Source organism: Bactrocera tryoni, chromosome 1 (genome assembly GCF_016617805.1).
Source record: "Bactrocera tryoni isolate S06 chromosome 1, CSIRO_BtryS06_freeze2, whole genome shotgun sequence".
Classification (NCBI taxonomy): domain Eukaryota; kingdom Metazoa; phylum Arthropoda; class Insecta; order Diptera; family Tephritidae; genus Bactrocera; species Bactrocera tryoni.
In genome coordinates this window covers 13704808-13730158 of record NC_052499.1, presented here as the reverse complement: position 1 = coordinate 13730158, position 25351 = coordinate 13704808, and the positions used below count along the sequence as shown (strand labels likewise).

The 25351-nt window shown below is 37.7% G+C and overlaps 1 protein-coding gene across 9 annotated transcripts in view; it reads left to right on the top strand.

The window, feature by feature from the left end:
• LOC120782601 (serine-rich adhesin for platelets-like) overlaps positions 1-25351 on the top strand; it is a 57594-nt gene that overhangs the window by 13383 nt on the left and 18860 nt on the right. The window contains exon 1 of one of the 9 annotated variants that reach the window (XM_040114965.1): positions 12763-14405. The exons of the other annotated variants lie outside the window; for them this stretch is intronic. Coding sequence (XP_039970899.1) covers positions 13830-14405 — 576 coding nt within the window. The 5' untranslated portion in view covers positions 12763-13829. Of the gene's footprint in view, positions 1-12762; positions 14406-25351 lie in introns of those variants that run through there. 9 annotated transcript variants of the gene reach the window in all.

The following is a 25351-nucleotide window of genomic DNA, read 5'->3' as shown; positions in this document are numbered from 1 at the left end:
AACGAAGATGCGCCCGTTTGATCTCTCTTAAAACGCGCTTTCATAGCGAGTTAACTAAGCCCGTCGTCAACTTGCTATCACTAAATGATGTCTTAGATGCCAAGTCACCATAAAGAGTCGACAAAGAACTTGACTTGCTCGACTTTTTCTTCTTTTCACCAGCCTTTTCTTACTTTCGCAATTTGACGCCAATTCGAGATACCAAGCGCAGCCAGGTCCTTTTTCATCTAATCTCTCCAACAGAGTGGAGGTCTTCCTCTGCTTCCTCGGGCAGGTACTGCATCGAATACTTTCAGATACTGGAGTGTTTTCATCCATTCGGACGTCATGGCCTAGCCAGCGTAGTCGCTCGTCTCTTAATTCGCTGAACTCTGTCAATGTCGTCGTAAAACTCATACAGCTCATCGTTCCATCGAATACGGTATTCGCCGTGGGCAATGCGCAAAGGACCATGCATCTTCCGCAGAACCTTTCGCTCGAAAACTCGTAACGTCGACTCATCAGTTGTTGTCATCGTCCATGCCTCTGCACCATACAGCAAGGCGGGAATAATGAATGACATTGAGAGTTTGGTCTTTGTTTGTTGAGAGAGAACTTTGAGAATTCTCAAGTGCCTACTCAGTCCGAAGTAGTACCTGTTGGCAAGAGTTACTCTGCGTTGGGCTTCGAGGCTTACATTGTTGTTGTTGTTAATACTGGTTCCAAGATAGACGAAATTATCTACGACTTCGAAGTTATGACTGACAACAATGACGTGGGAGCCAAGACGGGAGTGTGACGACTGTTTGTTTAATGACACGAGATATTTCGTCTTGCCCTCGATTTACAACAACAGAAATACGAAATAAATTTAAATATGCTGATGTTAAAGTCCTTGTTAGAAGGCAAACAAACAGAAAGTCGACTTTAACCTCAAAATTATTGGATTAAATTTTTCGAAAAAAAGAGAATCCTAATGTCCTTGTTAGAAGGACTTTAGTCGAGAGAACAAGCGAGTTATTAATTTTGAGCCCATTAGGATTCTCTTTTTTTCTAAAAATTTAATCCAATAATTTTGAGGTTAAAGTCGACTTCCTGTTTGTTTGCAAAATAATAATTTTCGCTTTGACAAAACTTCTTTTCTCAATGCGCTTTTGTAATTTTTCAAAACATTTACTTGCTCCCCACTTGAGAAAAATCGGATTTTATTTATGTTTACATAATCATTATCCGATTTTTATATTCTTTAATTAAAAGTGATTTGTGCGTTGTCTCGCTTATTAGTTAGTAATCTAACCTAACTTTTGTCTAACCGTTTGTTGGAAGCCGGATATCAAAAGCACTTACAATTCACAATTTGCTTACACAAGTTCTTTCGGCCAAATCTCATTGACTCACCGCGTAAAATGGTTGTTAGCGTTTGCCACACTTGACACTTGAAGCTAGTTTGTTTGTGTATGTATGTTTGAGTGATTCTTCTCCTTATTTAAATTTTTCAATTTTCTTTATTGCTTCTTCGTTTTTCTTCTCTTTTGTTTACTTCGCTGTGCAGCACGTTCCCCGTATTTATTTAGCCAGCAACGGTACTTACGCCAATCACGTAGTCAAACTTGAATAATATTCTTTACCTGGAGACCCACACCTGCCTTCACACTCACACACACATGTATATGCACACATGCGAACTCGTATATGCATAAATTTGTGTATGTTGTCTCATCAACGTCGCTGTTGGCTTTGTAATTTTAAGCGATTACACATGAAACGCCCACCACTACTGAGATAGTATGTGTTTTTGCGCCGGTTTGTGTGTAAACATGCACTCTGAGTGCATGCCTTCGTGCACCTGCTTCACACTACCGAACCAAATTCTTTATAATAATATTTGAAGGCGCAAAGAACTCTTTATAAAAACGTCTTACTTCCAACTCGATTCTTTTCTACTTTATCAATACATTGGCTCGTGACAAAGTGTACCACTTCAGAACGCATTTTTATCAAGATTTTCTTACATGTTTTTATTTTTTTTTTGCAGAAAAAATAATCAATTTGTGGAATATATAATTAAGAAATATCACAGCCTACCTTCTTTTTCTTCTTTACTGGCGTAGACACCGCTTACGCGATTATAACCGAGTAATCCTTTTCATTGGGGGCGTTTTTCACGTGGCGGGTCCCAAACGCAGCCCACTACTTCCAATTTCGGTTTCGGAACTTCCTTACTTGCTTTGAGTTCTCATCGATAAATGTTGTAACGACGTTTTTTAGATTAGGAAAACTTTTACCAAAATCTTTCCTTTCTCGACGTGATTGACAAAAATTTTCTCATGCATTGTCTATTCGACGATCCGTACAGAAGCATGGTAAGAAAAATCAAAACACTATGGAATTTTTGCAAAACTGCAAAAATCATGTGTAAAACAGTAGATCGGAAATATAAACAGTTCTTATTGGTACTCGATAGATTGGACTGCAAGAACATGATCGGAATACTCACTGGTTACTGCCTGCTGGCAGCAAACACCTAGAGAATGGGGCTGAGAGACCGAGAAGACTGCAGAAAATGTCAAGAGCAAGGCATCAGGCAAACAATGGAGCATCTCTTGAGCACTTGTCATGCATTGGCAAGGATATGCTTGAAGCGTCTGTGGACTTACGGTATGAGACACTAGAAGAAGTATCACGGTATGAAACACTAGATGTGGATAGTGAGGTCACAGAGTCTACTGACATTCGCATCAAGCGCAGGCATCCTAAAGGTTGACTACTTCTCATGAACCTCTTAACTGAACTCTATCTGGCAACGAAAAGGACCAAAACTGATCTTTCCGTGGCTCAATAGCTTACCAGACTAACTTAACGTAACTCGAAATGTTAACTGACTTGACAAGCCCTTTCAATCGCTAATCTATACGAATACCCTTTAAGGCTCTGCATTGCATTTCTTCTGTGCCCTTTTGATCTTCTAAACTACCTTTTTTAACACTCGAATGCACAAGCCCTGAAATTTCCATGTGTCGAAATAACGATTCCGGTTGGCAATATCTTCGAAGTATAAGAAATCATTATCCAAAGCTACAGCTTTGAAGTGAGACGTTTCTTATATCCATACACTCGTTCCATCAACTACAGGGAACCTCAGTTCAGGAAAATAAAAAAAAACATCTGGAACTTTAAAGCTCTGAAGATGCTAGTAATCGATCCTGTCAAAATCTAAATTTATAGATTAATGATTCTTTGGTCCGCTGGTATAAAAAAAACTCGGTTACATATAGATCCTTCCTCAGATATTACTCCAACTGGAAGTATCGAAATCTCTTGATGATCACTTTCTTCTGTAACGATTTTTTAAGAAACGGTATTTAAAAAAATACACTGATTACTTCGAGTTGGCACATATTTTAATTACTACCGCAGTAGTCAGCTGCCAACGCTTATTAGATCATAAGACTAATTAAATCAACAACAAACATTAATTCAATGCCCTGGGTCTCACTCCTCGAGCAATTAACTGACATGGGTGTAACAATTCCCAAATAATAATATCGAAAATTTCACGTATGTTTGTTTACAAAACTCAAACCACTAAAACACAATCACAACGATATTTCCTTTCACGGTTCATTACAACTATTGCTTTGCGATTTAATTAGATTTCCTTGCACGATTCCTGCCGATTATCGGCAGTTGCGCTGTTCCTTTGTTATTGTCTGTTATTTTCTCTATTACCGTCTTCAAGATTTTAGCGTGCAACATTGTTCCTTCCAACACAAACATACCAACAATCACATCAACACACATACATATGTATGTTTGTATTTGCATTACAATTACTCGATTTAAATATCTCAACAAGAATTTGGCAAATAAAACACGTTTTCCAGCTTCCTTCCGCTGCGCCAGACGCCCATAACCATCAAATAATTAAATTGCCTTAGAAAAGCGCACACACATGCGCACACGCACTCGTTACCGACAAATGTTTGCGTTTGCACTCGTACGCGTACACATAACTGCTCAATCTGTGGTTAAAGGTTACCGTATCAGCCCAAACCAGGAACAAACCAATTGCTTTTGCTTTCATGCAATCAATGGGATATCTGGCGGCAAACTGATTTACACACACACATGCACGCAGCCGTTTACTTCTGTGCATCCCACAGCGCCAATTTTGCATACTGCTGCCAACTGTGCTTGCACACGGCTGTGCCTTCAGCTGCTCAACCAGTGAATAAGCAAATTTTGTTCTTAACAACAACAATAGTGTTGGCGCTGCTACTCCTTAGCAGTGTGTGGTGTGGCGTGGTGTCCTTATTACTGCCTGATTTTATTTCACCACCACAACATTGCCGTTGCAATTCAATTTATGGGAGCGTCCCTTTAGTGGCATTAGCTTGCGCTCATTTCGCGTTGCTCGCCAGCTCGTCTGTTCACTTTCTTGCTGTGTGCCTTGTTACTCTCTTGACATCGCGCCATTTGTGTGAGTCCCTGCTTCCTGCAACCTGCATCCTGTTTCTTCGCTTCTGACCGCTCTTCTTACGCTGTCTAAATGTTACTACACCATGTGATATATGTATGTAAATATCTATGTATATGCGCAGACAAAGTCATTGCACACAATCTTTTTTTTTATACCCTGAACAGTGCCACGAAGTTTGCAGCAACCAGGGGAAAACATTGGTGACCCTATAATGTAAATATTTATATAAACGAACAGCTGCTTGAGCTGAGTCGATTTAGTTATGTCCCTCTACCTGTATATAGTTCAACTTGTCTCTCAGTTTTTGAGATATTCATTCGAAATTCTTCACACATCTTTTCTGCCCAAGAAGCTGCTCATTTCATCTCGGAACCGCCGGTATCGTTTCACTTTAAGATATAGCTGTCATACAAACAGATCGAATTTAAGATCTTGTAGAAAAAAATTATATTGCAAGACGTCTCCACGAAATTTGGCGAAATTTGTCTGGCGACATCTGGGCTGCAGAAGCGTTGGGATGCCGGCCTTTGTTAGATAGCTGTTCGCAAGAAAAGAGGTATGAGTCGGGGTGTTGTCGTGGTGCAACTTTCAATCGGCTGCGATGTCTTGTCGGACTTGATTGACCCTTCGTTTGAGTCTCTTGAGGACTTCCACGTAAAACTTGACGTTGTCGGTTTGTCCAGGAGGAACAAATTCATGGTGGACGATGCCTTTGACCCTTCCCGGCCCTCCAAAAAGGCCTGGATAAGCGTGATCATATCAATCATATCAAACGTCTCTGTCGAAGATTTACCGCTGCATTTTCGGCTTACATCACTTACAGAAACACGTCGCACAAACATTTTTTGTCCTGACTCTCCAGGTGTTTGGAGACAACTGTCCAGCTGCTCGTTCGTTAGCTAGGAACACCCTCTACCGAATCCAGTCAGAGAGCGCACGCTCAGAAGTACAATAGTGGCGGAAGAAAATCGATTCTATTACTTTTCGGACAAACCCTGTATTATTGTCCAAGGCACTGCTACAATTTCGAAACAAATAATACAGCTCGTACGACTATACCATACTAATTGGTCGATCAAAATCATATAGTTACTAAAAGAAATGCACCTGTGAAGGGTATTATTTTCTTTTTTTCTTGTTTCTGTCGTATTTTTCTGATTTGTTAGCGCCCTTTGGCTTTTAATCTACTTGGGAAAGTTTTGTCATCCCCTATTGGCCTGTAAGGCGCACAACGACTTCAATAAGCGTACACATGTATGCATGTATGTGTATGGAATAGCTGATGCATACGCTGAATCCAGAATGCAAATACTGTGCTCTCTATAGAGTTGGCTGGAGATTGGTTTGATTATTGCCAACTGTTGGCTGCTTCCTTATGGCGGGATGACTGTTGACTGCGCTGACTGAATGTCTACGTGATTCCCATAACGCACTACAGCCCATTAGGCAGTCGTCAGTTAAGTCATTGACGTGACGTCTGCAAAACAACCCTCCACTCTAACACAAACACATGCACACATACGCAATATTTCTCAGTTTTAGTTTACTGTTTTCAAAAAAAAAATTCAATGCGCTCACGTGCATTACCGTGTCCTTAAGGTTATTCATCTATTGTTCCAGTGCGTCTAATGCACTGCTCCGTAACACGTTCGATGTGTAAATAATTTGGACAGCTGGAAGGAGCTTTGTCTAAACTTACTTGAAAGTGAATTAATTCTTGATAGCTACAATTAATTTTTCTGATTGTTTTGTGGGCATTCTCTTCACACTCTGCATAACTGTAATTTACATTTTAAATATTCATTGAAATTCATGTCACCCCCTTCATCTGCAGCTATTCCAAATGGTAAATTTGGTAGCAGGAAGCGGAGAAGGTCACTAGCGACCACCACGTAAGTTGAAGTTGGAAATTATAAAGGCTGCGTTTCGCATTGCCATTGTCAAACTGAAAACGTAAATCTTGTGCCTGCATAACCCAACACTTTTAGCTATTTAAATTTGACCTTGATATTACTAAAATATTTAGGGGTTTCATATCGTCTCATAAAGTTATAAGTCATAAACAAAAAAAATTAAAAAAAAAACACAATGGTTGTGAGCACGTCGGTATAAATTTGTTGTGGTAAATCACTGTTTGATCAGTTGATTGAAAAAAAGCAAAAATTACAATACTTGAAAAAATAAGTATTTCGCCGTCAAAATGACAAGGAGAAGTGAAAATTTTAAGATAATGGATGCACAGTGCAAGAATCAGGCATCAAACCTGATAATACTTGACTCAAGTGCGTTATACCATTCTAAGCAAGTCTCACATTCAGATTACTTTCCAGGCGACGACGAAGATGCGGACGAAATGTTTAAAATTTTTTCGTTGAGCTTACTTTACTTATTAAAGAATCGTAATGGCAACATAATGTACTTAAGAACTTTGACAAAAGTTGCTTCAATGAAATGGTTCGCCCCTACAATTTCGCCGCATCTTAAATTATATAAAGAACGACAGTGTATTTAACACAAATTCTAGTGGAGCACAACTTCCTTTAGACTTAGAACTAAAAATAGTGCTGTTTAGGTTGGGATCTTCCGGTTATAACGAACGTGTATTTAAAGCAATATTGAGGTTAGAAGAGAATTTTCTGTTTTGGAAACAAAATCTTACACTTTATAGTTTCGCCTTCCATATTCCCTGCACCCGTCTAGTCCTCCCATGCTTGGGCTTTGTTATATGTTTTGTCACCTTCCAGTCCACCGAAATGTTGTTCTCTTTTTCAAATCGTCTATAATAAATTTGAGACGTTGGCTTCTGTAATTAAAATTGATTACTTCTAAATTGTATTTTATTTAATAGATATACCTCAAAATCCCTGTTTTGTGTCAAAAATTCAACCAATGATTTTTCTTCTTCCAACCGCCACTTTCTTGTTGTGTTGGAAAGCATTCGCTTTCCTTTTGTCTAAAAACACATTTAATTAGTAAAATTGTATATATTATGTTTTTTTATGTTACCTCTATAATATTAATCCAAAAACATTCGCAAATAGCTAATTGAAAGGAATTCAAATTTAAACACAAATTTAACCATAACACAAAAGCAAACTGATGTAAACAGAAATCAGCTGATCAGTTATAACGAACTAAATACATAGCGTTCAGAGTTGTATTTACGTAAACTTATTTTAGTATGTAATACAACAACAAATTTTTTAAACTTGTATAAAAATTTATGATTTTTTGATTTTACAATGCTTTATGACAAGTTGTGAGCACTCTAATTATCAACAAACACGTGATAGTGAGCAAAGGGCTCTCAGTTTCAGACTAGATAATGAATTTTGTGTAAAGTGGATTTGCAAGAGATAAGAAAACTCGACACGTGTCGTTTAGCAAAGTAATCAGCTCTTACGTACTTGTTTCTTACGTCAATCTTAACTGAACCAAATTTGTTTCTATGTAATTATGTATGTTGTTCGGAGCTTCGAATCATCGGCGACCGTCAACAAGTTGTAAACGATATACCGTTATAACTTTATTGAAAATTTAATTGCTTCCACATCTGTTTCTATCGACTTAAGTGAATCTTGTAGCTTCAAATTTATTTTTTCTAAAAAAATATCCTTCAACCAAATTTTTCCTCACATTGTCCAATGTTGTAATAAGCTTTAATGGCTTAAGTGAATTTGTGTCGGCAAAATGTTAACATTTGCAGGCAATCTATTTTTATGCTTGTACTTATGTATATACTGTGATATATACATATGTATGTATGTATGCTTGCCTTCTCATAGTTTTGACTTTTACTTTTTTCATGTTTCAAAAATATACATACATATTTGTATATAAATCTTTGCGGCAGTAAACATAAATAGAAAGGCACAAGCTTGCGGCTGTCTATGCCCGTCAATCTAAGGTCCCTGTGCCTGTCTACAATCAAAATTTAGCTTCGCTCTAAAATATTGAAAGTTTTCTTTTATATTTGCATTGACTTGTTCGTATATTTGCTTTTTCATATTTTCCAGCGCTCTAAACGTATTCGAACGTCTTTCCATAGCATGCCATTGAATCGCCATGCATCTATGCAACTATCTAGTCTATCTAACGCTGCAGTCAGTCCGTCACAGTCACAGTCTCTGATCTCTGATCTATTTTGGTGGCCCTTGGCGGCAGCAGCTTCTCCTTTTTTACCGTGCCTTTGTTGTGCTGTCTTCTTAGCTAGCATTGGTGTTTTGTGTACGCAATCGACAGCGTTTGTTGTAACATCTTCTTCGTCTATTATGTTTTCTGCTCTGCATTCTATTTACTTTTTTTATATACATACGTTGGCTTTTTGTTCTGCCCTTCTTATTTTTGTACATCTTCTAGGCACAATATCTTCCTAGTCATTCTCTCAGCCAAATCAGCTTTGGCCCGAACTTCATTATCGCGTTGGTATTAGTTTTTTTTTCGTTATCGTCATGGGCAACCTCTTTCCCATCACTAACTTCATAATTGCCCACATTTACATGCAAAGCAGCATATATACATACATAACTATGTGTACATAAATATGTGATTATTATCATTTCGTATCATCGTAGTCTTCGTAGACGTCGTCGTAAGTTCTTTAGCGCGCTACCGCTGTACATAGAGGTTTCGGTGTGATGATAGCACACAAAAGGCCGCTGACACTGCGCCTCTTCCTGGTATTATTATGCCGACAAACATATAAACACACATTGCATTCAATGCGCGTTGCAGTGCACTGTTGTTGCTATGTTGTTGTTAAATTATTACACCATCATTTCTTACAGCACCTCCAACCAAATGGAAAGCACTGAGAGCGTCTACACACGATTTCTTTGCAATTCTCGATTTCATTCATTTTTTTTTATTTTATTTTTATATTTCTGTTTCATAACATTTACCTCTGCGTTTACATGCGCTCTCTTTTATTGCACGCTCGCTCTTTAGTCTCTTACAAATTTACTCTTTCAATGTTGCTACTTTTATTGCCTGCCACCACAACTGTACGCTCTAAACTTCAGCTGTTTTTAGTTGTTTTCATTGAATTTTGTTTGTTGTTTTATAGGTTTTTTCTTTGCATCGGTCTAACGACCTTCTTGTGTCTAACTGAGGCGGGCGAGCGTATGTATTTGCTTTCGTTAGACTTGTAATAAACAATCGACCACGAGTCAGCCGTTCGTCTACTAGTCACATCGCGATAAGCGCTAGAAGACAACTGTCAGCAATATTCGTATAGTGTGGCAGTCAACGTGTTGATTTTGGCTTATGGATTTTTCCTTATTGACAGCTGCGCGATTGTTAATGTAATCACTAGTCATATTTTAACGAAATCAGTGTGAATGCGCCTAAAAGTATGCTTTGATAACTTGTTATAACTCTATATTCGGTACGTTTCTAGCAAAATTTCCATTGAACGAATATGACCTTGAGAATTTCTTTCGTGTTTTCAATCGATAAAACTGAAAAAGTGCAATAAATACTTTGTATACTATTTCACGTGTGAATGAAACCAAGTTCTCTCGCACCAATTCTTCGGGTTTAGGTAAAGTCTACTTTAAAATAAGTGTATATCAATATCTGGTTAGTAGCCATCTGTCAGTTAAGTCGTGGTTAACTTAACCAAGACTTCTTAATTCGATAAAGAACATTTTTTTAACTAAAACTTAATTGAGAAATGGCTGCTAATCAGATATTGTGGAAACGGCCCTTAGTGTTTTATTCTCTGTTTATTCCAACTTTTTGTCAAAGCACTGTATTTGTGTATGTAAATTATTCCGAGTAGTTGGTGAAGCGGTAAAACACACCTCCACTTAACGAAAGCCAGCTATAATAGAAACAGTAAACAAAACAAACAACCAAAAAGCTATTTTACACATACAAACATACATTTATACCTAAAAGTACATACATACATACATATATTTATGCTGTGTGCTATATGACTTAACACGCTTCACAACATTGTAAGGAACAATCGAAAATTGTGCTGAAACCATACGAGTCGCTAACCTTACACTCTTTCCCTGCCTACTCACCTCAATCAGCAACTCTTTTCCCCACACAGGCGCGCCGACGTTGTCGCCGTCATCGAACTCCATAGGAGCCTCCTAACAAATTTATAAAATGTACTTATTACTAAATATGTGTGTGTGTGCGTTAACAACACTAAAACAACAAAGTATGATATGGTATCAACAACAACAACAGCATAGAGAAAATAAAAGAGTCAACCGCAACATAAAACAAACCTATAAATTTAAACATGCGAGTGCGAATGAACTTCTACACAGCAACAGGATAAGGTATGTACAAGGTACGTACCGTACGCTGTTGCAATGGTGGATTACGCCGAGGAGTGTGGCAAAGAGTAGCTGGCTGCCAACAGTGCCACCTTTGTTATATCACGACCAATTGCAAACACCACAAACCACCGAACATTTATGCCTGCGTGTGTGTGTGTGTCTGTAAGTCGTGTTTACTCTAAACAACAACAGGCCGTTCATCAGCCGGTAATCGGTAACTCAACATAACATAACCGGTGTGCATGTGTGGTTGATTGCTGCTGGGCTGGTGAGCATGTAGCACAGAGAGCGCAAAGAGAACTAGAGAACTAGTCATCCAGAGAACGCCGCAAAAGAACACAACCAAGCAACATGAAGAATGAAGGGCGGCTGAGTGGAGTTACAGCTCGAGTAGCTGATGAGCGCAAAGGTACAATGGCTGTTTTAACGATAGGCAGATCAATGCAGGCACAGGCAAGCCTAATGTTTGTTGAGCTGTGAGCACGACATAGCCGATAGACCAACCGACCGACCTTCTGAGCGAATCCCAACGCTGGCGTGTAGTCAGTATTAACCGTTCGGTCTTAGCGTTCACGCCACTCGTTTCAATGTACGGTTAGTAAATGTGTTTAGTAAATGTTATTGCCAGCTAGCGTCTATGCTGCCGCTGCTACTGCCTGCGCCTGCACTGTTGCATCAATAGGAACAACAACAAATAAGCTAAAATTTATTATCGCCGCATTTGCTGTGTAGCACATACATATTGTGTGCACTATAGTTTCTAGGAGATCACAGTGTATATATATGTGTGTGTATATGTATATGCAACTTTACCTCTACTGCAGCAAGCAGGCAGGCAAGCAGCCGCCAGCCGCCACAGATATAGGCGAATAGTCAGCCGGTTTGTTGGTTAGTCAGTGACTGAAGTCAAAGTGTCAGCCGGTCGCTGGGTCGGTGCATTCATTCGTATGTTTGTTATACAAAGTGTTTTTGTTTAATATAGCTTTCGACTCGACGTGTGTTTTGTGTGCGTTCAATCACTTTTATTTATTTTGTTTTTGTAAATTTTGCTCCGTCGGCCGGGTTTTTGTCGTCTCGCTTTTGTTTGGTCTTTCGTCGGCGCGCTGGCCTTCCTGTGGATTCTGGTAACAGCGCGCATACATCTGTCTGCACGTCGGGTACAACCGTGTATTGCAGCAAATAGTCGCCGTCGCGTTCGGTGTGGCAGACAGGCAGCCAAAATAGGCAGCAAATTATCGTTGCCGCGTTGCGTTTGAGCCGTTTTGTCCGCATTGCAGTGAATATACTAACATAAATATACAGACGAGTGCGGATTTTTTTTTTGTACATAATTCGTGTTTCGAAACGTTTTTGGTATTTAATTTGTGCATATCTGCGTGATTATTCGACAGCGGCAAAGAAATATCTACATAGCCGTAATAAGAACAACAAAAAAACGAGCTTAAATTGCTTTGACCGCATCGGAGCAATTATTTGTGATTTTTTCCTTTAGAATGTAATTATTTTTTCCTTAGTTTTTGGCTTGGTTGCAGCTTTTAACTGCACATTGGAGAAAAAGTCAAAAAACCATGCGGCGAGGCATGCGATTTTAAGCTTTGTTGTTGTAGTAGCAACATTTTTTTAATATCTCATAACCATTGGTTATTGGTTGGCTTTTAGTTAAACACAGTCTGTCAGCTTAAATTGGTCCAGTTTGTCTGGACAAAAGCCAGCGTGTTAAAAAAGCAATGAATTGTTGTTGCTTAACAAATTGCCCAAACTAGCTCAAGTGTTTTAAATTTCGGCATGAAAATGTACATACATACTTCGTACGCGTCATGCGGATAACAAATTTATACAATAATAGTTAATATTATTTATTTATCAACACAGTGAACAACAAAAGCAACACATGGAAAGTAATAAGAACACCCCTCCAATCCCGCATAGAAACAAGTTGGAAGTAGACAAAAAACATGTTTTCATTATATAATTTTTTGTGAACACTTTTTGTGAAGAAATATACAAAAATATAAAAAAGTGCTGTTAATTTTAGCAAAGAAAGCTACCTGAGCCAAAGTTAGTCAACTCAAAGAAATAACAAAATGAAAGATCACACCGGTGTCTATGGAAAATATAAAAAAATAGTAACAAAAACAGCAAATGAATAAGCGTTTAACTAACACAGCTGCAAGCGTAAAACCAGTAGATATATAGAAATATTTACATATATAAATATACAAAGAAGCTTTATGGATAAAGTGTAGCAACAAAACAATGAAATAAGTGAAGCTAATAAAAGAATTTCGCCTGTTCTCAAGAAAGCAAAAATCTCGCACACCGTCGCTCTACAGGTGAGCTGTGCTAGTGTTTGTGTTTTAAGAAGTAGAAGACGGCAAAAGTGAATTAAGCAACAGTTAGCTATAGCCAACTAGCCACGAGCACTGCTCGAAACAGTGTAGAATGAGGAAAAGCTGAAAAAATGTATAAGAAGAATAGCTATTTGGCTAAAAAGTGCGACGATAAGGTAACGACCACACAAAGCATTCCCAAGAAAAGGTCTAAAACACACACACGTGCACACAATAATAAAATTTACAACAAATAACAAATACAATTACTTTAAAAACGCGTGTAGCCAAAGCATAATTGATAGTAAAACGCTCCACGAAGTGAAGACGAAACAACAAAAATAAACAAAAACAACAAAAACGTTGAACACGTTAAACAACACGCACAGGAAGCCAACAACGGTGGAGCAAACAACGTTGACTTGACGCGAGCACCACACGCACATGCACACGCAAGCAAACGTACAAAGTAAATGCTCAAATCGACAATTATTTACCGCTGTGATTCGAAAAAAAGTAGCCAAAATCACGCCAAGACTGCGTTCCTCAGCGCAAAGCGTGGTGTAAGTCAACAACTCCGCCGCCTTCAACACACACTCAAACGCGCATATGCACGCACATAGCTACCTCCGAAAAATTCTAAACCACCGATTTATATACAGATATTTGTTTATTTATACGAAACAATTTTTTGTTGTTGTCGAAGCGTAACAAAACAAAAACTAACACTACATCAAAATGATGATGATGGATACGGCAAGCGGCGAACAAGCCGGTCCACTTGACAGTCCACGGGCCGGTGATGTACCCGCGATTGCGGCCACCTTCACAGTCGTGAAAATGGACGAAGCGCACACCGAGGCAATGGATGCGGAGAGCAATAATAATAATCACATTGAAGTGCACGAGTACAAGGAGCATCGCAAGAGCAAGAAGAAGAAACGCGATAAGCGTGATAAGGAACGACGTAGCGAAAAGCACCATCGTCGCGAACGTGATGGTGAACGTCATCATCATCGACGTCATCGTGATCGTGAACGTGATGATGGCGAACATCATCATCACAATAATCATCATCACCAGCACGCGCATCTGAATCATTCTACCTCAGCATCGTCATCGCCCTCCTCATCGGCGTCATCGTTTTTATCAGCTACAATATCAAATGAATATATTGCCGTGTCACCCGCCTCTTCATCGCCCTGCTGCAGCGTGGTGTCAGCGGTGAGCAGTAGCGCCAGCGTAGTGACGGCAACTACGGCAACGGCGTTGTCATATCCGCACAATTTAAAAATACGTTTCCTGCTTTCCGGGGTAATAATAAAACACACTTATATTTTTGTCTAAATATGTACATACCATATATGTAAATATAGCCATATAACGTGAAATGTAGTTAGAAACGAATACACATAGTTACTTGTGTCCCTACATGTTGTATACATGCTTATATTCATATGTACATACATAAGTAATTGGCTTTAACACATATGTGGCAAGAATTGTTGTAAATAAATGTTTCGCTTACAAGAGTCGTCGGCGCCTATCGTGTGCTAAATAAACAACAAACTTGCATACACCTATGCATCCAGTATATGTATGTATGTATCTGTGCAGATACATACATATCTGCCGCTTAGACCGTCATATTTGCTGTGCGCCTGTCAACAAATGCCGCGCCGCATATAAATTTGTATGACAAGCTTTGCCTCTCTCTCCGTCTATATGCAATATGTGTTTGTTTGTTTGTATTGCTTTGTCGGCGTTGTGTGTAGTCTTATTGCCGGTCAACGGCACCATAATCGCCTGCTTACCTCACACACCCACCACCACCGTCAACCGTTGCCATAATCGGCAACACTACCGCCGTCGCGCTGCTTTTTCTCTCGCGGCAACGTCACCAACAGCACCGCTATCACGCAATTAGTTGGCTTCGTCATCGACGACAGCAAAGTCATAATTGTTTTTTTTCTCATATTATTTCCTTTATTATTTGAATTCCACTTTTTCATCTGTTTATTTTTCATTTGCATACGTTTCCCACGTGCTTCAAATGCTCACAACTACACGTTTTACATTTTTATAAACACACAAACACGCACACAAATGTAACTACTTATGTACGTATATTTGTTGTCGAGATTTGCTTCGGCCACGAAAAATCGCCTAAAAAATATTGTAATATTAATTGTAAAATATTTCACGAAAGGGGTGGTTTCGTCTACACTGTCGGCCGTCGGCTGACGGCTGTCGGCAGCTGTTCCATCCTGTCGCTTTTTCGCGCTTTTCGCTCACACAAAACTTTACTTCGTTTATACCTCGTTGGGAGTGTTCTGTGCGGCAACAAGCGCGAAAACAAGGCAGGATATCCTGTTGTGCCGCGCTCCTTGTGTACGCGTTCGCGCGGTTCTTTGCTTTTGGGCTTAACGTATATTCGAAGTTTCTTTTTATTGCCGCGAAAATCAAACCGTTTAAGTATTATGCAAATATTTGAAATAAACATAGGCTAAGGCCGGATTCTATTTATGTCTAATTGTTTGTGTAAATGTCTCGAGAATATGTCCCTTTTCACAACAATCAAAATGTTACGTTAAATTATATATATACATACATACATACATATACATATATGTATGTGTATACAGCCTTGCTTTTGCTGTGTAATTCAATGCTTGAGGTGTTTTTTTTGTACGTGTCCGCTTATGTCGTTTAAGGATGCGGAAAATATTCCCACGTTTATTATTGGCTTTTTATGAATGCCAGGAATTTGCTTGAAGAATTTTTCACTCACCTTGGGATACCTGATACTTGCAGCAGCAAACACAAATCTTTGCACAGGGCGTATCGGGCAAAACTTATAAAATATAGGCATGAAATGAATACACTTAATTTCTATTTTTAAATCAATTCCCCTTAAAAAAAAAAGTAAATTAAAGTTTTGTGGTGAGCTCCACAGCTTAGCGCAAGTAAATTCCAATTAAGAATATTTCTAAGTTATATTCTTAAAAGCTGTTGAAAGCTATGTGAAAAGTGACTGCTTGTCGCCAATTGGAGACTCCAAGCGAAGCCAGGTCCTTCTCCACCTGGTCTTTCCAACGGAGTGGAGGTCTTCCTCTTCCTCTGCTACTTCTGTAAGAGCTCTTAGTAATTCGAAAACGCAACTCTCATTTACATTTCAAGTTTTGTAGTATATAATGGATTGTCAAAAAAGTCTTGCGGTATTTTTATTGATTATTATTTTTTTTTATTGAAATTGAAATGAATTTTTGATGACTCATGCCCAGCTCTTGACCGATGCTACGGCTGCTACAATGCCGGTCTCTTTCGACCAATTCAGCGATTTTATCGCAATTTTCGACGACAGGCCTTCCGGAGCGTGGCGCATCTTCGACCACCTCTACACCAGAACGAAAACTTTGAAACCATCGTTATGCGGTGGAAATGGAAACTGTATCGAGTCCATAAACTGCACAAATTTTATTGGCGGCTTGAGATGCATTTTTGCCTTTATCGTAGTATTACTGTAAAATATGCCATATTTTCTCTTTATTTTGCTCCATGTTTGCGACGCTATAACTCGCGAACGACTTAAAAGAAACGACAATCAATCAAACTCGTGCTAGCGCGTGAAATGAGCTTTCCAAAAAGGTATAGTATGACCCGATGTGACGAATAAAACTAGAACTACGCGCTTTCAGCGCCAACTAGCGAAAATACGGCAAGACTTTTTTGACAACCTATTATTTTCGTTGGATTGTGGGTTTTCTTTTCTAAAAGCAGAAAGTAGAATAATATCTAGAAGCCTAAATATAATAAAAGGTGCGCAACTAAAGTCCCGTTTTTGGTCAATAGATGGCTCCAGCAGTCTGTGCTGTTCATTTTTAATATAACCAAAATGTGATCAACTTTACCTAGACATTTGAAAAATAAACTGCGTTTCCACCTTAGTGACTTTGTTTATGTGCCATGCCTATACTTTTGGTTATGCGAATGTGTCTGATTTTTTGTCAGATAATCGTCATTTGCGAGAAGTATTGATTTTCTTCATTAAAACTAAGAAATCGACGGATAGAGCGCATCGGAAACTCCAAAAAGTTTACGGAGTCGCTGCCCCAAGTGAAACCATGTGTCGTGATTGGTTTGGTCGCTTTAAAGACGGTAATTTTGACTGTCAGCGTAAGGAAAGGCCAAAAACCTTCGAAGAATTGGAGACGTTGCTCGATGAGGATCCGTGTCAAATGCAAGAAGAGCTTGCTTCAGCATTGGTAGTCGCCCACCAAGCCATTTCAAAGCGTCTACATGGCCTGTGTATGATTCGGAAACATGGAACTTGGCTTCCTTATGACCTCAATACCAGTAGAAGCACGAAAACGTGATTCTGCTGCATGACGACTTTCGGCCTCACGCTGCCAAACCCGTTAAAACCTAACTGGAAACGCTTAAATGGGGAGTACTACCCCAGCCGCCATATTGCACCGTCCGATTATTATTTGTTCCATTCGATGACACATGTTATGGTTCAAAAGCAGTTCCACTCACAAGCCGACATTGGAAAATGGCTTGATTCTTGGATAGCATTACAAGATGAACAGTTTTATCGTATCGTTTGCCAGAAAGATGTGAAAAAGTTGTGACTAGCTATGGGGTATCAATACTTCGAATAATTCATAGGAAAGGGAAGGCTTTACATCCTTACAATAAAATTGCATTTTCATTAAAAAACAAGTAAGGAAGGGCTAAGTTCGGGTGTCACCGAACATTTTATACTCTCGCATGATAAAGTGATAATCGAGATTTCATTATACGTCATTTACATATTTTTCAAATATCGTATTTCTGTAAAGTTTTATTCCGCTATCATCATTGGTTCCTAATGTATATACTCGTATTATACAGAAAAGGCATCAGATGGAATTCAAAATAGCGTTATATTGGAAGAAGGCGTGGTTGTGAGCCGATTTCATCCATATTTCGTACATGTCATCAGGGTGTTAACAAAATATTATATACCGAGATTCATTGAAATCGGTCCAGTAGTTCCTGAGATATGGTTTTTGGTCAATAAGTGGGCGAGGCCACGCCCATTTTCAGTTTTTAAAAAAAGCCTGCGTGCAGCTTCTTTCTGCAAATTCTTCCGAAAAATTTAGTGTTTCTGACGTTTTTTGTTTGTCGGTTAACGCACTTTTAGTGATTTTCAACATAACTTTTGTATGGGAGGGGGGCGTGGTTATTATCCGATTTCTTCCATTTTTGAACTGTATATGGAAATGCCTGAAGAAAACGACTCTGTAGAGTTTGGTTGACGTAGCTATAGTAGTTTCCGAGATATGTACAAAAAACTTAGTAGGGGGCGGGGCCACGCCCACTTTTCCAAAAAAATTACTTCCAAATATGCCCCTCCCTAACGCGATCCTTTGTGCCAAATTTCACTTTAATATCTTTATTTATGGCTTAGTTATGACACTTTATAGGTTTTCGGTTTCCGCCATTTTGTGGGCGTGGCAGTTGGCCGATTTTGCCCATCTTCGAACTTAACCTTCTTATGGAGCCAAGGAATACGTGTACCAAGTTTCATCATGATATCTCAATTTTTACTCAAGTTACAGCTTGCACGGACGGACGGACGGACAGACAGACATCCGGATTTCGACTCTACTCGTCACCCTGATCACTTTGGTATATATAACCCTATATCTGACTCTTTTAGTTTTAGGACTTACAAACAACCGTTATGTGAAGAAAACTATAATACTCTCCTTAGCAACATTGTTGCGAGAGTAAAAACAGCGATAACTTAGCAGCGCACCCAATATATGAAGAGATGTTTAAACTCACATATAAAAATCAAGCTTTTAAATATTATAAAAAAACGCTACAAACTTCACATAAAGTTTCTATAATTACTTAAGAAAGATTTATCCGTATTCCATTTTATTATATAATGTGTTCTAAATTAGTATGCAAAGTCAATTGTTGTTTCTAATTCGAGAAATAACTGTTAAAAGCTTTGAATCAAATGCGAAAGCATAGCAAGTCTTGTAAAAGCTCCAAGTTTTTATGCATAAATATTTGGTATTACGAGGGCACTTTTATAATCAACGCATTCTAATAAAAAATAATCACTTATATAAGCCAAATTTCACCATTAAGAAAAAAATAAAAACACGCTCTGCGGTTCGGATTTTCCAATTTGATTATGGGCTGAGGTTTACAGATTAAAATGTGTACCTAACGAGAGTTGAATAATTATTCCACAATTACACACATTTCGAACTAATATTAAATAATAAAAAATTCCACTTTTAATATTTTCACTCATAAAGCCTCTATTGAAGAAATCATTATGTCTTATTAAATTCTCCTATGAAATTAGTTGTTTTCTGTTATTCTACTTTACAGTTAAATTGTTACGAAATCCGTTCAATTCCTAATGAAGTTTTTAAGTAATTGTTCATGACTAATAGGTAAACAATACAGCCTCATACATATCGCAAAACGGGTATTTCCCGCTTGAAATGCTGCAAAGCAAGCAGCAATAAGCTAGCAGCGCTACCGAACCGGCTAGCTGCACATTTACAAAGCTGTCATGTGTATGTATGCATGTGTAGTATTAGCAATCTAAGACTGCTTCAATTATGGTACATATACGCCCCAATCAGCGCTAAGCCTTCGAATTAATAGTAGAATTTTTTTCTTATTTCTCATACCAACTGGCATATTGCACTAAATTTTCGTATTATATCAGCGCTACCGTTGGGAATTGAAGAAAAACAACAACAAAAACTTCCTCAAGAGTAAAAAGTGGAACAAATCCATTATTGTATAATACGCACGGTAGCGGTATGAGTATCCCAACTGATTTCTTTGCGCTTGAATGCGCTAAGGGCTGCCTGCCTAATGCGGCGTGTTTTTGCCGCGTTGATAAACTACTTATAATATTTTATTATTTGTTATTTATTTCTTGGCTTTAGCCATTTTTATTTATTTATTTATTTTTTTAGTTTTTGCTCTGCCAATACTAACCACAACTACATGCCATTTACCTAATACACATTGGCTTAGATAAAATGCTTGCAACACCTGCGCTGCAACGTGCCACATGTCTTTAGCGCTCATATCCGACAGTTGCATTGAACTCTACGTACGCAATTTATGCAATTGTTTAACTCCACCTGTTTTTATATTCGGTTCTGCTGCTATTTTTGTTCGATTAAGAGGGGAACTTATATTTTTCTCCACCAATTACCGGCACTTTCTAGTCTATAATCTTGAAGATAAATATAATATTTTTTTATGCGGGTTAAAGAAAGACAGCATAAGGGTTGCTGAGTGCTCCCTTTTGGAATTTTTTTTTTTTAATTTCGGCTTGGGCCGCAGCCACCAGCTGCATGCTGTCGACAATTGATCGACGTGTACCGAAGGCGAATTGCGTATAGTATAAGGACAGCTGTTTGGCAAAGGGATTTTTTCTTCCGATTTTATTTTTTCAGTGGTTACCTTAGTTTTTAATGCCACACATTTGTACATATGTATGTATGTATGTGTGTGTGTGTGTGTGTGTATTCCCCACGTCTTCATTTTAGCGCTCAAGTGCGTCCATAAATTGTTCTTGTGCATGTGTAGTTGCTTCCCTTCCGCTGCTTGGCACATTCACCTATGTTTATGTTTTTTGTTTTACTTTAATTTGTGTCTTACATTGCTTCTTAAATTGTTCGATTTTCCTTCAATGCCTTGCCATGTTTATTGTTGCTGCCGCATCTCGCTTTTGTACGCTGCCAGCTGCACTCGCATCTACAGCTGTTTACAGCTATCTCATATATATCGTCCTCTGTCAGGATTAACCTTCATCAAACGTTCAAATAATTTAATGAAAAAATCTTACCTCATGTTCTATGTTCTAGTATGTGTGCTCTCGATCATTTTTCATTCTTTGCTCAGCTTGTTTTGATATTTTTAAGCACCTCTCTTTCCGTTTAAGGAAGATTGAAATATTTTTTTTTGCTTTATATACAAAGCAGGTATGTAATCGTGCTGGCAAAGTATGCATTATTTACAGGGCTTTTTAAGCGAATGCAGCACAGCAACTTAATTCATACATAACATACAGTTTTTTCGCTTTTTTACTCTCGCTTATCGATTTTAGCCCATCTCGGCTGTACGCGCTCACGGAAATCCGATATGAAATTTACTGCTTTCCTTGCAAATATCCACTCATACCCGCATTACAGCATGTTGCACTCGTCCATTTTGATTTATATATTTATACACCCTTGCATAATTATTCACCCTTTATGAATGCTTTGCATTTTTTTTTATAGTTTTTTGGTCAAGTTTCGATGCAAACTTTCATAGTCTGTCTGCCTATCTGCTTTGTATTTATGCATATTCTCTACTTTTGCTTGTCACTAAACGCGCACGTACACTTATAATGCTATGGTTTATTAAATTACAAACCATTCCAGGAAAAGCCACCCCTTTTGACATTAATCAACCACCTCCCCTGCCATTGTTGCATACCTATTAGCAATTTATCACACTGTTTATAATTGAATATACTCGGTACTCGAACTGGAACTTTATTTAATCGGCCCAAACGACATCAGCTGCTAGCCAATACACGCATTTATTCCCTGGTGTACTTGTGTGTAAACCAAAATTTCAATTGTTTTTCTGATAGAATTATTTTTCAGTGCTTCTGTTATCGTTTTGTTCCTGTGCATATGTCATATTTCAGTTTGACGCTGGAAAATTTATGCAGCAGCTGTTGAATATACCCTACAATGTCAACACTGTCACAACGGGTGTTTCGTATGCGTAATTCTTTGTCATTACGAGCTTATCTGCAATCGATAAATTTCATTGCCAGCCTTTTAATGACATTTCGTTACAAATTTACGGTCTATTGCGTGTAAAGTGCAAATTATTGAGCGAATAATCGTTAAAAATCAACATTTTACCATTCGTACGTGTAATTTGAGCTCTTCAGTGCTCACTTATCCATTATAATACCATTATCAGGATCAAATAAAATAAAACACTTTGGTGACAATTCTTCCATTTGGATTTAAGAGCACACACTTGTCGCCTTCCTTTTCCATTAAACTTTGTTTCAGATTTGTGATATTTGCTTGACTTACCACTAGACACCTCTAGTACCGTCAAAAAAGGCAATTTTTTCCACTTTTATTATGGGAGGATAAAAACAGATCACATCCATTTTTTTGCATATATGTATATTAAGAGTTATTATTGAACTACAAAATAAAAATTATTTTATGTAAAAAAAAAAAATGGCGGAATATCAAAGATCCCGTTGATTGACGTCTTCTGCGGCGTCAACTTCCTGGCTAGGCTTCTTATCTAAAACGAAAAAAGTTAATGTTTTTTGAACTATGAAGCTTTTATCAAGTGCATAGTTGAGCGGTTTTGAGAATTTCGAAAAATTGGGGATGTAGGCCTGGATTTTCTAAAAACTGTCATTTTTACCCTTGTTTTTCGATATTAAATTAGTTAAACCACTGTCAAAATGCCACTTTCCTCGGAAAGGCGCTCTATCACGCACTTGAGTATAAAATTGTCTGTAAAATACGCTTTAGTTCATGTAAATCTGTTAAGCAGTTCGCTCGCAATTTTGACGGCCGGAAAAAACAAGTTAGTTTCGAGGAAACGAGCTTCAAAGTTTGGGTACCCATACAGCCGCTGCAGGAAGTGCAGTGTTTCTGGGGCCTACTTCTTTCTAAATATTCGAAGTAAGTCTATGAAACTTCGGGACTATATTTCTGAATAGTTTTTCAATTGATTAGAGCGGAAAAAATTTTTGAATTTTTTGAAAATTCTAAAGGTATCATCCCCCGTTAATACTTCATCTGCTTCGTAATTTCTATACGGGCGAAATTGCTGAATTGAACAAACAACTGGCATAATGAAATAGAATATGAATATGAAGTTATGGGCTGATCGATTTCTCAATAAACCTTATTGTGATCCTATACTATATTGTTATTTGTTAAGAAATATTTTGGTTTTTGTTAGAATAATACTGCCAGGGCAATGTCCTGAACCTTGCAACTAGATAAAAATTACTTTATTTCTGAATAATCGTCGACGAATCGCCGCTTATGCGCTTGTTACATTTGCGATCTGCTATCTTGTCACAAAACTTATCTGCAAGATTAACAACAAAGTTCCCATTGAATGGAATATTAGATAGTGTAATAGTTTATCCTTAAAGTGGTACAAACTACTTTCATATTATCTCTATGCCAATTGTTTGGTCGATTTTTCTACATGAAAGTATTTGTTCAGCTATAAGTCAGTTCAAGAGTCGTGAAACAATTTATTGGATCAACATATTTTTTGACGATAATGTTGAGATTTCTTATGTAAAGGGATTAGTGGTCAGAGATAAAGCCAATTGGATCAACATATTTTTGTCGATAATGTCAAGACTTCTTATGTCAAGGGATTAGTGGTCAGACATAAAGCCTTCAGCAAAAAACATACATACATATGTATGTACGTACTTATATGCGCATATTCTCAATTTTTGTTCTAAGATCAACATTACTTGAACAAATTTAAGTCTACTTTAAATATTTACATACAGATGTAAAGATTCATGGCACACATATTACATATGTATGTACGTGTCAATATGAATATCACCTATCTAAATTGGGCTGGCACGTGTATTACCAAATATTATCTTACTTATCGCATTCATCGAAAAGATAACATACAAGTATTTTGCAGCATACATGCTATATTGACGGAATTGAAGCGTGGTCAGATAAGTACCGCCTAACATATCTGCTAAACCCATATAGTACATGTGTGTATTCAATATGGCTATTTTACTTACTAAAAGATAGTATATTTTGCAGCATAGAATTTATATTGACGAAATTGAAATGTGATTAGATAAGCTGCTTTTCTTTAATAGTTTTTGTTTGGCTGCTTAAGCATTGTCGTCTTAAAAAAAAGTTCTATTTATAAAACATGTCTCATATGCATACGCTTTACTATTATCAGCAATAAACAAATGCCAAGATTAGATGATTGTTTGTATGTACGTCTTTTTGTAGCCACTTGGCCACAATTACTTTACTGAAAACAAAAATATATGTACATATATTGGCATATATATGTAAGTACCCATATTGTGATAACATGTGCACAAGCTTATTAATATTCCCACATTCTAGTTTATGGCATGACTAGTTAGTTTCCGGTAAATTCCGAAATCCCACGCTGCGGTTCAAATGCCGTATACGTCACAGTTGTGTGTTGCATAAGTTGTAATCACGGTATTTACATAAAATAATCAATACACAACCAGTGCATAAATAGCTTTTTCATCGACTATTTTGATTGTTTGTCACACAAGCTTTATTGATAGAAATGTGCTAAGCAATTTCATGGAATCTTCTTAAACTACTGATTTTCAGCACGCATTTTAAACTTATTTCTATTTTCCGTTTTTTTTTTTGGTTGGTAGTTGATATGTATATTAGGGTGGGCAACAAAAAGAATGTTATATTTTTCGTTTCGTACTTTGAAAAATTCAGCACGCATTTTAAACTTATTTCTATTTTCCGTTTGTTTTTTGTTTGGTTGGTAGTTGATATGTATATTAGGGTGGGCCAAAAAAATGAAAACTATATTTTTCGTTTCGTACTCTGAAAAATTAGTTGATAGACACCTCCAAGAAGAGTTCTCCAAGCAAGAACCCTTAGTTAACAGTTCATCCTGGTATGAGCTAAGACATTTTCTTAGAGGTGTCTATACTATTTTTCATAGTACGTAGCGAAAAAAAGAATATACATTGTTTTTGGACCCACCCTAATATATACTTATTTAAAGAAATTTCGATTGCTTTGTTGTTGCGGCAGAAAACATTCCTAAAATTATTTTGAGAAATGTTGCGAATTGACTGGCTTTATCGTACAAAAATCCGGGTCCGTTCCGCTTACGTAAATCCGACTCTCGTGGTAACCGAACCGAACTTAATCGAATATTTTCGAAGCGTCTTCTTAATGGATGAAACCCATCGGCAACGAAAGATAAAATAAAAAAAAAAAAAACATGAATATTATTTGTGGGCGATCTGAGCTCGGGAAAAGAAAGGGGATGGTGGTCATGGTTGCATTTTTTAGTGTTAAAAACTGCTTATCTCGATTTCTGGCAAAACTACGCGTCCTATAGAAATAAGTTTTATGGCAATGTTATAGGTATTGAAAAGCTCTATAACTTTTGTTTGT